A 13381-nucleotide genomic window follows, 5' to 3' on the forward strand; every position below is an offset into this window, starting at 1 on the left:
TTACTAAACGATACGAGCCGTAAAGTACGCATAATCATAACCTCTTCCGCGAAGTCAAGTTTGTGTCCCTAACAATAACCCTGAAATTCATACATGTTTATTGTAATTTACTTGAAAATACCTCATTTCTTCTGTTACTTCCTTGTCAACACTTTCGGAGATGGAGTGGGCGGTATCATCATTTTGCCCTACGTCACTTGACGATGCACTGCCCTGTCATTGGTCGGTTAGGACCAAGTGACGATGCACTTCCCTGTCATTGGTCGGTTAGGACCAAGTGACGATGCATCGCCTTGTCATTGGTCGGTTAGGACCTGTTAGGACTTGGTCGCGAAAGTGTTAGGAATGGGCAGGAATTGGTAGGAAAGCTGTTAGGAATGGTTAGCAATCGTTAGGATGTGTGTTGAAATAATAACATACGGAACACCTCTTTTGTTTTTAACATCTGATGTTTATAAGTTGCTTAGTTTTTTCAACAGTCCCTGTTACACAACACTTTACAATCAAATGCACACCGTTTTTTCTAGACTAAACACGGGTATATGATCCAAAGTTGAAAAGATACAAGATAACAATGAAGTTGTTAGGATGTGTATATCGATATTACATTTCTATCTTGTTCTGTTTGCCCGGAACACGGTGGGCGCGTCTGTGCAGTCTACTCCGCTGCAAATGAACAAACGAAAAGATTCGCTGCGAGCAGGGTTCGAACCTGCGCGGGAAGATCCCATTGGATTTCAAGTCCAACGCCTTAACCACTCGGCCATCGCAGCTAGTGAAAGTGTATGGTTAGTCCTTGTGTTTTTAAACATATTTTTAAACTAACACAAATACCTGTGTCTTCTTCTTAGACATCACTTGTCAATTGTTTAGTTCAACTATGGACTATTTTGGTCACCTAACACATTTTAAGAATGATATAGAATTCATTGTCTAGCTGCACTCAGTCACCAGTCAGTGGAAGTTCATTGACAACACCCTCATTGGCTGAACTCTGGTGGGGACAAAATGCTTCTTCTCAATTTCATTAGGCCTTATCAACAAGGCCCTGTACCCAAACTGACTTGCAGTATTGCTACACCCTCTCTCTCTTTATTATTTTCATTAAGCTGGAGCCTTGACCTTTACATTTTAAGGCATTTTCACATCCACTTGCACTTTGGTAAAGCACTCATGTAGGACTTTTGAGGCACACCTAGTTTGTGTATTGTATGTTGGTACAAAGATCAGTGTTTTGTGACCTGATTGGCACTCCCTCAGGGTGTTTCCATATATCTATATTTTGCAAACAACTAAAAGAATAATTTCCCTATAGCCTTTGTAGAATGTTGACATATGAACCTATGGTAGACAGATTAGGTACATTACGTTTATTCTATTTGTATATTGTGAATGTATCAACTCTTTCTGAATAAATGGATTGATGTGACTGCACATAGTCCCTTGATCCTCCTTAGTAACAGTCATGTTTCCTTAGCAGCGGTGTGTTAGCAGAGTATTAATAACCTCTAAAATGTCCAAGATGACCAATCAGAATAGAGTATTCAAGCCATGTAATAAAAATATTTGTGTTAAAACCTGAAAGACTGTTCTGTGTCCTTATTACTGTTACTGTAACTGTTTTACTGTAACAGCAGCCTTGCCTTATTAAAGTTGTAAACATCTTAAGTTCTTGAGTTTTAGGCCAAATACAGTTTATTTACTGGGCCATTTACTGTTTGGAGATTACAACAATTTAACCAATCATGTCATTAATTTATATCATCCAGGAGCAAATTCAGGCAATAAAATAACAAGCAGTACATAACAATAATTACAATATTTGACAGAATAATATTCCATGTATTACTGACACAAAGGTTTCCTTTTGACAACAGGCTTGTTGCCCAAGTATAAAAGAACAACAGTCACTTCACTCCAAACAACATCAGCTAAGAAAAGGTTAATAATCTGTAAAATATATACAGTAGGTATGGGCCCAACTAGTCTCTGAAATGAATACTGCAGCCCCACCCCTAAGAAAGATCACAGAATTCGCTCAGTCATGATAAGAACCAATACTTCTCACGTTGGAGGAGTTTCCTTCTGCCTCAGTATCTTTCCCAGAAAGGGACTTCCACACACACATATAGATATCTGACTCGTAAATGACGTTTTTATGAATGTGAATCACCACATACAAAACAGCTGTGGTCCATCTTTCCTTTTTACATGCTGCTCTGACAAGTCAAACACAACTACCTATGTATTGTTTCAACTATTTCACTCACTTTACCTTATTTAGACGTACAGTACAGTACAGCACAGTCATATTTTATTATAATTCTTAGTTGGCCGGTACATTTAATGTAAGCAAATAGTAAAAAATGCTATCATTAATCAAAAGAGCTGTGTGCTCATACTTCAAACATAACATAAAGAATGGACTTGTGTGACTGCTTGTCATTTGTTACGCGTGGCTCCAAGAAAGTTAAACCATTAAAAGAGGGGGGAACTGAAAAAGAAAGAATTTCCTCTTTATACACACCCTTTGTACACTGGCTAAACTCTACTGAGTCCCAAGCCTGGGTTTCAAACTGCCCCAATGGCCCAGTCTCTCAGGGTCTAGGCTTTCTTTTTATCCCGTGAACGAATAAAACTTAAGGAAGTGTAGTTTACGTTCTGTTTGTAGTGTGAAGTCTTGGTCAATGTACCTATTTTGTGGCAAGTATTTGTGAGGGAAGTTGGAACCATAACGCGATTTGACCCAGCCGCAAAGCCAAATGGTGTAAAGTGTCGTTCAATGGCCCTTTCCCCAGTTCCAACCCGCTACTTGCCTGGCGCACACCCATCTTCAACATTAGCCTTCATTTTGAACCTAACCACACACCTTTACATTTTGTGACACCAACTTGGGCCAGGGCATTAAGAAGGGCATTACGTGGTAGGTCCAATTGGTCATAGGCCCGATTACAAGTACCATATTCAACTTCTACCTTCCTCAACTTAACACCTATAACATGCAATGACTGCATCTTTCACGGTTGTGACACTATCTCATTGAAATATTGGTATCAACTAGAAAAGGACTCGAAACTGCTTTGTCTCCAAGAGCACATTTTGCTATCAAAACAAACACAACACACACTCTTCTGGTTAATAATGACTTAAGTTACTTAATAATAATAACAAAGTCTAAAATCTTATGCAGCAAAACATATATAGTATGGAAAATGGTATTGTTCTTATAGGCAAGGCACGTTTATTTATAAAGCACCTTTCAACACAAGGAAATTGAAAAGGCTTTACAAAAAATGAAAGACATTAAGAAAATGGCATTTAAAAACAGTCAAAGCAAAGATAAAAAAAATACATGGAAAGTTACAGTGCAGTTTAAGATGTGAATAGTTCAATTAAAAACAGTGGCAAAAAGAAAAGTCTTCAGCCTGGATTTAAAAGTAGTAAGAGTTGCAGCGGACCTGCAGGTTTCTGGGAGTTTGTTCCAGATATTTAGAGCATAATAACTGAACGCTGCTTCTCCATGTTTAGTTCTGACTCTGGGGACAGAAAGCTGACCAGTCCCTGAAGACCTGATAGTTCTGGATGGTTCATAATTTAGCAGTAGATCAGAAATGTATTTTGGGCCTAAACCATTCAAAGCTTTATAAACCAGCAACAATATTTTGAAATCAATTCTTTGACACACAGGAAGCCAGTGTAAAGACTTCAGAACTGGAATGATGTGATCCACTTTCTTAGTGTTAGTGAGGACTTGAGCAGCAGCGTTCTGAATAAGCTGCAGCTTTCTAATATATTTTTTAGTGAGACCTGTAAAGACACCATTACAGTAGTCCAGTCTAAAAGCATTGACAAGTTTTTCCAAATCCTGCTGTGACATTAGTCTTTTAATCCTAGAAATATTCTTGAGGTGATAGTAGGCTGATTTAGTAATTGTTGTAATGTGACTGTTAAAACTCAGGACTACACCTATATTTCTGGCTTTATCTGTTGTTTTGAACATTGCAGACTGAAGCTCAGTGCTAACTTTTATACGTTATGCCTTGGCTCCAAAAACCATTACATCAGTTTTATCTTTGTTTAATTGGATAAAGTTCTGACACATCCAGTCATTGATTTGCTCAATGCACTTACTCAGTGTTTGAATTGGAGCATAGTCTCCTGGTGAAATGGTTATGTAAATTTGTGTGTCATGATCTGCACAGCTATGGTAACTTATTTTGTTGTTTTTCATTATCTGAGCCAGTGGTAGCAAAGAGAAGAGCCCCCAAGATGGAGCCTTGAGGTACCCCACATGTCACATTTGTCAACTCGGATGTGTATTTACCTATAGAAACAAAGTTTTTCCTGTCCTTTAAGTAGGATTCAAACCAATTTAGAACTGTTGCTGAAAGTCCCACAGAGTTTTCTAGTCGGTTTAGTAATATGTTGTGGTCAACAGTGTCAAACGCAGCACTGAGATCTAATAATACTAACACTGAAGTTCTGCCACTGTCTGTGTTTAAGTGGATGTCATTGAAGACCCTTACAAGAACTTTACAGTGCTGTGGTTTGGTCGAAAGCCTGTTCGGAACACATCAAAACAGTTATTTAAATGTAAGTAATTAGTCAACTGTTGAAAAACTACTTTTTCAATGATTTTACCTAGAAATGGCAGGTTTGATATGGGCCTGTAGTTGTTCATTACTGAAGCATCTAGATTATTCTTTTTTAAGAGCAGTTTAGTGACTGCAGTTTTCAGGGCCTATGGAAAAAAACCTGAGTAAAGAGACTGGTTTACTACTGTATGTGAAGTAGATCTGAGGCGTTGCAATGAAAAACATCTTTGAAAAATCCTATTGGAATAATATCAAGGCAGCAGGAGGAGGATTTCAGAAGTTGAATAATGTCCTCTAGGTTTTTATCATTAATCTGATGGAATTGTGTCATGGTGTTTGAATTGATATTAGGTGGACACAGGGATAACACATTTGCTGTACCTGATGCAGAGGCACTGACTGCTTGTCTGATTTTCTGAATTATAGGCAATAATAAAATCTCACTTTCACAGATAAAGCTCAGCAGAATGAGCATCGCTGGTGACGGACTGAGCCCGAGTTCAAAGTGCACATGGAAACATGATTCTGTCCTGGTTGCTATGGAAAACAAAAAAAAACAAAAAAAAACTGTTTTCAACGTATCTAAGTAACGTAGTGTAACAAACGTGACGATAAGATGGTAGTCTCCTTTTACACACCCTATTAAGTCAAATAACAGCAACTAAAAAAAAATGTTGTACCTGTGTTTCAATCATTTAAATTTGAAAATTGGTAGGATTAACGAATCAAAAATGAAAAAAAGTGGTTTAATTTACAATACAATTTAATCGACTTGCTTTACCGTGTTCCCATCCCATACAAAGAATGCACAAATATTTAAGTATGTAATAATAAGGTGTGTCTATGTGATAACAGTATTCCGTTTATTATACATGGAGCTCCATAATGTCTTACAGTACAAGTTGGTATTTGTAATATCATGTTTGATAGGCTTCCCCACCCTGCCTGTGAACTGCTAAGAGGTCAAAAAGCACTAACACACCTAAAGAGAACACACCTGGTCCCTATCAACTACAGTTACTTATTTACACATTTTGCGACATCAACGGATGGAGCAATTCAGCATCCACCCACCCACCCATCACACCCCTGCTTACCCCCCTCCCCATACATCCTAGCCCTTTATATAAAGGCCTCTGCTCTGTCATTCTGTCTTCATCTCCTGCTAACTAACAGTTAGCCATGGATACATTCAGGTTTCTAGTTCTGCTCCTATGGATGTGTGTCTGCAGGGCGGGAGGACAGGCACAGCATGGGTGAGTCTCCAATCCAAACATAGCACATCAGATATGACAAATACATTAATTGGAAAAAATTATCGCAAGCTAGTCTAATAATCAAATAGTCATTGAAGTATTTTTTATGGAAAATGTAAATTGATTAATCCAGCCTCTGAAATATTGAGACGTCCTGCTTTTCTCGATTTTGTATTCAATAATTGGAATATTTTTGGATATTTACAGATGTTACTTTAGACTTTGAAAAATGTGAATGTGTTTTTCACCATTTTCTGAATTTTATTAGAGAAAATATTACAATAATTATCAAGGAAATAATTTTCAGATGTATAGATAATTGATATAATGCTTGATTAATTTCAGTCCTGGTTAAAATAAAAAAACATTTACATTACAATTTACACATTTTAAATACATCTGTAATATTTGGATATCTTCTCTCCTGACATTTACAGTAAGGGCTCACTATGAAAGGAAACAACCTGCTTTCAACCAAACTTTAACGTGAATCTGTGAATCTGTCTTTCTCTGTTTTACAGCCTACAGAGAACACAAAGAGAGGGTGAGTTGATTTTTATCACACAATAAATTCTGTGTATCATTATCTTTAATCAAAATGTGGACATAAGGTGGGATGGTATGACTAAATGTGACTCCACCAGACCGTCCTGGCGTTGGTGTGGACTTTACCTCTTTGCAGCTTCTTATCTTCACTATACATAAGCAACAAACACTTTTACACTGTATAGATGTGTTAACATTTTCACAACATCAGCCCTCAGTTAAAGCCAACAACTCTAAAGAAGTGAACGTTGCCTCCCTGTTCTTTTTTTAAAATATAGTGAAACTTAAAGAGGACAAAACAGGGTCTCCCTTAGGGGGTTCCTACCTTGTGATTGACAACGGCAACCTGATGATAGAGCTGCAGGGATGACACATATGCGTAGACCACATCGAAAGATACAGTGGTTCCTTCTGCAAAAAGCCAAACAGATTTGATTAGCCGCATCATAGACTCTATGCATTACATTACGTTTTTTATTACTGCACATATTTAATATTTTGTTCCATTCTATTTCAATGTAAATACTGCTATATTTTACAATTTTTTTTATAATTTCTTACTGTTATTATAGTTTTCTCAAAAATAGTTTTCTATCTGTGTTTTACATTTTTGTTTTATCTTTATGTATACACCACAACACCAAGTCAAATTTCTCTTAAGTGTCAACCTACCTGGTAATAAACCTGTTTCTGATTCTGATTCTGATTAGACTATTGTAGAAATAAGCTCTGTGGCAAACAAACATGTATAATACTTGGACATTTTGTTCAGCCAACTCATTCTAACAAAGGAAAAACAAAGTCAACATTGTAAAAGTTAAGTTTAAGGTTGTGCACCCTTCTCACTACTCAAGTCTGAAAAAAGTCCCCTTTATGTCTCTTTAATATGTAACCTTATTTACCTCTAATACTGATTTGAAGGATAAGTGTCTCCTTCATCCTTGACCGGAAACCAATGGTGTCCGCAAAAAACAGTTTATCCAATTGACGATTTGAATATCTCAGTGAGGGTAGAGGAACAAACATGCCAATTACTCATCAAATATCAAGTTTCTAACGGGAAAATTAGGCAGAAAGTCTTAAATCTTATACAATAAAACTCTTATGGTATGGAATGTGGTACTGTTGGTATGGTTATGTTCTCTAAGGCAATGATAAGATCGAACAGCTGATTTTCCTTGACCATGAAGATGACAAAACATTTATGGCTCTTAAGTTATTGGCCTCTACAGTATGCATTTGTCAATCGGCCTGTGTTTGTCTATTTCCAGGAGTAGAGCTGACCTCCTGTGACTTTAACCAGGACAGTGCACCATTCTGCAGGTTCACTCAGGACAGAACAGACAACGGCGATTGGACCCGACAAAGAGGTCCAACCCCAACCCCCAACACTGGCCCCAATGGAGACTACCCTTACGGAGGTCAGTCCTGAGTGCATGGTTTAGATGAAATATTTACTGCCTGTAATCAACCATGATTAGGGTTGATTTAGAACCTTAGCATGGACATTTGGACACATTATATAAATACACATCTTCCTTCTGTCTGAATCTGTCTGCAGAGGGCTTCTACATCTACCATGAGAGTGACAATGTGGCTAATGGACAGAAAGTTCGTCTTCTGAGCCCCGCCCTCTCATCTTCCTCATCTTCTCAGATCTGTGTCCAGTTCCGATACTACATGTACGGCTCAGACAATACAAATTTGTTCAGAGTTCTGGCCAAGAGGCCTGGCGGTGAGGACGAAGTATGGAAAAAGACAGGTATCCAGAGTCCATCCTGGCTGAAGGGCTCCGTCACTGTGTCCAAACCCAGCGGTGAAAGCGTCAATGTGAGTGTCAGCAGGTCACGTTTTTTGTTCAATCTTGACAAAATGTTAGAATCTTCCATCTCCTTTTAGCATGACTTTGCATCTTTGTATAACTATCCCTCCAATACATGATAAGGATGACCCAATATTTCACACACCTATTAGTGCTTAAACACTACATAATAAAGCTACAGTATGTCTCATTTCATTAGCCAATATTCAATCACAATTTAATTTTAAAAAATGTATTCCGAATACAAAGCTGAAATCAATATACAGCTTTTTCCTAAAGTACAACTGCTGAATTAATTTCATCATGTAGATTAACAATGTATGCTCTGTGTCTACTATAGATTGTGTTTGAGGCTCAGAGAGGCTTCAGTGATTCCTGTGACACAGCTCTGGACAACATTGTCATCACTGAAGGAGCATGTCCCTGTAAGCTTTCGCACTGACACACTCATATATGCTCAAAAGCAAATTGCTCTATCATTGATTTTTTTTTTTTTTTTTTTCACAGCTTGTGTTTATGGCTGTGATTTTGACACTCTTGGTGAGATGTGTGGGTGGATGACCAACACTGTGAATCCTGAGATATTTGGCTTTGAACAGTGGGTTGGGCCAACTGACACTGAAGGCAGCGGCCCAAATGATGACTTCTCCAAACCTGGATGTAAGCAGTTCTTGTCTTCAAAAGTCTGCATGGAAATGAATGTGTCACAAGCTTTTCCAGATTGTATGTACTTTATATTAAATAACATTAAGCCAACATGATAACAGCCAATGTACCATCTGTACAAATAAATAAAATAAGCATACTTTTCTCCTTTTTGTAAAATGTCATTAATGGCAAATAAACCTGTTTTATTTGCTTAACATGAAACGTTTAAATACACATACACACCTTTTTAGGCACGTATCCGTCCATAGAAATTAAATTAATGATTTTAATTACATTTTTATCCTTTTCTAAATGTCATTTCTTTTTTTAACCCTATGTAGTCGGTGCCTACATGTTGATGGATGCTTCATCTTCTCGCCCTGGAGCTAAGTCAGAGATCCTAAGTCCTGTAATATCTTCCCCTGGATGTCTTGACCTCACCTTCCATTACGTCCTGTATGGCACCAGCACGACCATGGAGATCAGTGTCCACACTAAAACCCCAGGCAGGTGCATTTATTAAAATAAGACCGAAACACAGACAGCATAACATTTTTTGTCTTGCTTAATTCTGTTTACTTGTATGTACCAGGTGAAAGCCTTGGACCTGCTCTCTTCACTGTCAGGGGGAACCAGGGTCAAAGCTGGAAGCCTGCAGAGGTCCGGTACTTGGGATCTGCTGCCATTGAGGTAAATACTAACTACTGTGAGTCTTTTTAGGTGTGTGTGCATAGATTTCCAATAACCTTCTTGTCACATTTATATGTATTTAAGTTTGTGATTGTGGGAACGTATGGAGAAACTACTCAGACGGACATTGCTGTTGATGCTGTGTGTGTCACGGTCTGCAAAGGTGAGAAACTGACAAGAGGGAATTCAAGTTACTCTCTGCACCATAAGAAATAGGACGTTTAATGGGAAACCATTTATTTTTATTTTTAAAGCTCCACCGACAACTCCTAAACCACCAGTAACAACTCCTGGTCCAACCACACCCAAACCATCAACTCCTGGTCCAACTACACCTAAACCAACAACTCCTGGACCTACCACACCCAAACCATCAACTCCTGGTCCAACCACACCTAAACCAACAACTCCAGGACCTACCACACCCAAGCCAACAACTCATGGACCTACCACACCCAAACCAACAACTCCTGGTCCAACCACAACCAAACCAGCAACTCCAGGACCAACCACACCCAAACCAACAACTCCTGTTCCAACCACGCCCAAACCAACAACTCCTGTTCCAACCACACCAAAGCCAACAACTCCCGGCCCATCTACACCCAAACCAACAACTCCTGTTCTAACCACACCTAAGCCAACAACTCCCGGCCCATCTACACCCAAACCAACAACTCCTGTTCCAACCACACCCAAGCCAACAACTCCTGGTCCTTCTACACCCAAACCAACAACTCCTGTTCCAACCACACCTAAGCCAACAACTCCCGGTCCATCTACACCCAAACCAACAACTCCTGTTCCAACCACACCTAAGCCAACAACTCCCGGCCCGTCTACACCCAAACCAACAACTCCTGTTCCAACCACACCCAAGCCAACAACTCCTGGTCCTTCTACACCCAAACCAACAACTCCTGTTCCAACCACACCTAAGCCAACAACTCCCGGTCCATCTACACCCAAACCAACAACTCCTGTTCCAACCACACCTAAGCCAACAACTCCCGGTCCATCTACAGCCAAACCAACAACTCCTGTTCCAACCACACCTAAGCCAACAACTCCCGGTCCATCTACACCCAAACCAACAACTCCTGTTCCAACCACACCTAAGCCAACAACTCCCGGTCCATCTACACCCAAACCAACAACTGCTGTTCCAACCACACCTAAGCCAACAACTCCCGGTCCATCTACACCCAAACCAACAACTCCTGGTCCAACCACACCCAAACCAACCACTCCTGGGCCAACCACACATAAGCCAACCACTCCCGGGCCAACCACACCTAAACCAACAACACCAGAACCAAGTAAGCATGCATACCTATGAAGTTTCATTTTGAGTTTTAGATTAATGAGATTCTTCAATTATTTCTTTCTTCCTTACATCTTCCTTACACATTTTCCTTACAAGTGCTTTTCTTTCTGCTGTACAGACCCATGCCCTCCTGATGCAGAGTATATAGAATGTGGTCCAGCTTGTATCCCGACCTGTAAGGAACCCTCCACCAACTGTTCTGGATCCTGTATCAGTGGCTGCTTCTGCAAACCAGGGTTTGTCTTCAAGGGTCGACGCTGTGTGCCACTAGAAAGATGTGGCTGTCTTGATGACAAGAATAACTATTACGAGGTTGGATTTCCTTACTAATAACCCCATATGCATGCAATCCTGTTCAATAAATAATGATAACGGAGTACATGACAGGAAGGTTGTACTTTGTAGTTCTAGTCCTGCCGATTTGATCCTTTGTTCAATTTTCTTCTAGCCTGGAGAAATTATATTTGGAGGTGGCTGCTCACAGCTGTGTCGCTGTGCAGGAAACTACACACTAGAATGTGTTGATAACTCATGTGAACCCACTGAAGAGTGTCGTGAGGTTAATGGAGTTTCAGGCTGCTATCCTAAAGGTAATTATGACTGGTAGATGTTCTTGGAATTGGTTCAGGAGCTATTACTAGCAGCTCAACATGATATAATTTAACTATTATGTCAAACAACCACATCTAATGGTGAAAGTGTTTAGAACTCTTATTTCCGACAACACACAAAGGCAGAGAGTAAGTTGAATTATTAGTGACAAAGGATAATTCTTTGAACAGGGATACGGTACCCACTTCATAACAAACCTTCCTCAAACTTGATTGTGCACAGAAAGCAGTGCCTTGCAAAAAATTATCTGATATGGTCGTATAATTGTTCTGATGTGACTAGTAGGAGGCCTATTTTTGCTAATGTTAGAAAACTTTAGATACTGTTCTGCTTTGTAACTGACATCATTGAGTCAGTTAACCCTACCCTGTGTGTGCTAATGTCTCACTACATTTTACGTTTATAATTTTCCTAAAACACTAAATTCTGACCACAGTAACTAAAAAGCTTTAGGTGTCACTTCAAAATGACCATCTGACTTGGTACCAAATGATCTGTCTTCACCATTTGCTGTACTCTACAGCAACTGGAGTTTAGCTAGCTCTTAATCTTAAATTACTGTGAACCAGTGAAGCATATTTGTAACAGAATAACCTCTAACATACTTTCTAATACCTTAGGTACATCCACGTGCATAGCATCTGGTGATCCGCACTACACCACCTTTGACAAACGCAAGTACAACTTCATGGGAAACTGCAGCTATTTAATGACAGGACCCTGCAATGAAACCACCCTGCCACACTTTGAGGTCCATGCAGACAATGAAAATCGCTTTAACAGGCCCACCATCTCCTATCTGAAAGCTGTCCATGTATATGTACGCACGGTGAAGATCTCCATTCTCAAAGGTGGCACTGTACAGGTAAGAATTGGAGGAGCTAGCATAGTTTTTAACAGACAGGGTGTCATGGTAAAGACCATCATACAATTGATTAAATTATAACATGTCAAGGTAACTAAAGTTATTGTAGGCTACAAAAGACAATTAAGGATATAGCTAAATTAAGTAGCTACAATTAAATGTCTTTCCCTTTACATACACAGGATGTAATCCAATGCTTAAATCTCCACATTGAAAAATCGTCAGGATACTTTTATTGTGAAAGCCTACCGGCAAACATTATCCTGTCACTAAGTTGGCAAAACATCATTAGCCGTACAGGTAGCAGTATTAGCCATTTTGTGTTTTAGCTAAATAATACAATTATACGAACACCATGTAATAGCGATAATAAAAACTGTATTGAACTCGACATAGCGTATTTGCATCTGCAGTTTTAAGAGCCAACTGACTCAACTAATGCGTCAAACCAGATGTAGCTTATAGCGATCACATGACTATCACCTGGGCTCTGAATTTTTACACATATTGGCAAAAAAGTTGTTATTAACATTAGTAAGGTGAATTAAAACAATACAAGTAATGTGTTTTTCTCACTTGTTTTACATTGACAAACTTGATGTGAGAATTATTGCTCATATTAACCCGATGTGGGTTCAACACTAACTTTTGAGCTTATTCTACATAATTTAAGTGAAAATGAAATATCCTATAAATGCCACATCTATTATCTCAGTTATTACCAAACTATGTTATTTGCACCTGCTTTCCCCACACAGGTAAATGGAACCAATGTAAATCTGGCAGTGAGTCCAGCCCCAGGTGTCTCTGTGTTCAAGTCAGGGAAGTTCTACACTGTGAACATGGACTTTGGCGTGACAGTTCGTTATGATGGAAACCACTTTATGGATATCAAAGTGATCAAAGAGTAAGTGAAGACAGAAAAAAGATACAGTCATTGGAGAATGTCTCTTTTGTTCTTACCCCAACCCAACATACCAAATCATCCTTTAAATGGACGTTTAGAAAATAATAACAATA

General features: G+C 39.0%; 2 protein-coding genes across 2 annotated transcripts in view; one reads left to right on the forward strand and one right to left on the reverse strand.

Moving 5' to 3' along the window:
- The window catches only part of serpine1 (serpin peptidase inhibitor, clade E (nexin, plasminogen activator inhibitor type 1), member 1), a 44576-nt gene extending 44395 nt beyond the window's left edge, over window positions 1-181 (reverse strand). Inside the window, exon 1 of the mRNA XM_079673251.1 lies at window positions 122-181. The gene's annotated coding sequence lies outside the window, so the exon portion shown is untranslated. The remainder of the gene's footprint in view (window positions 1-121) is intronic.
- A 5563-nt stretch (window positions 182-5744) lies between these two features.
- The window catches only part of zanl (zonadhesin, like), a 34872-nt gene continuing 27235 nt past the window's right edge, over window positions 5745-13381 (forward strand). The window contains exons 1-14 of the mRNA XM_079668969.1: window positions 5745-5851; window positions 6373-6395; window positions 7669-7818; window positions 7959-8227; window positions 8560-8644; window positions 8727-8879; window positions 9209-9373; window positions 9460-9557; window positions 9642-9720; window positions 9812-10876; window positions 11003-11196; window positions 11333-11474; window positions 12117-12361; window positions 13120-13268. Of these exons, the coding sequence (XP_079525095.1) occupies window positions 5778-5851; window positions 6373-6395; window positions 7669-7818; window positions 7959-8227; window positions 8560-8644; window positions 8727-8879; window positions 9209-9373; window positions 9460-9557; window positions 9642-9720; window positions 9812-10876; window positions 11003-11196; window positions 11333-11474; window positions 12117-12361; window positions 13120-13268 (2891 nt within the window). The 5' untranslated portion in view covers window positions 5745-5777. The remainder of the gene's footprint in view (window positions 5852-6372; window positions 6396-7668; window positions 7819-7958; window positions 8228-8559; window positions 8645-8726; window positions 8880-9208; window positions 9374-9459; window positions 9558-9641; window positions 9721-9811; window positions 10877-11002; window positions 11197-11332; window positions 11475-12116; window positions 12362-13119; window positions 13269-13381) is intronic.

Source organism: Notothenia rossii (assembly GCF_949606895.1).
Source record: "Notothenia rossii genome assembly, chromosome: 3".
In the NCBI taxonomy this organism is placed as follows: Eukaryota; Metazoa; Chordata; class Actinopteri; order Perciformes; family Nototheniidae; genus Notothenia; species Notothenia rossii.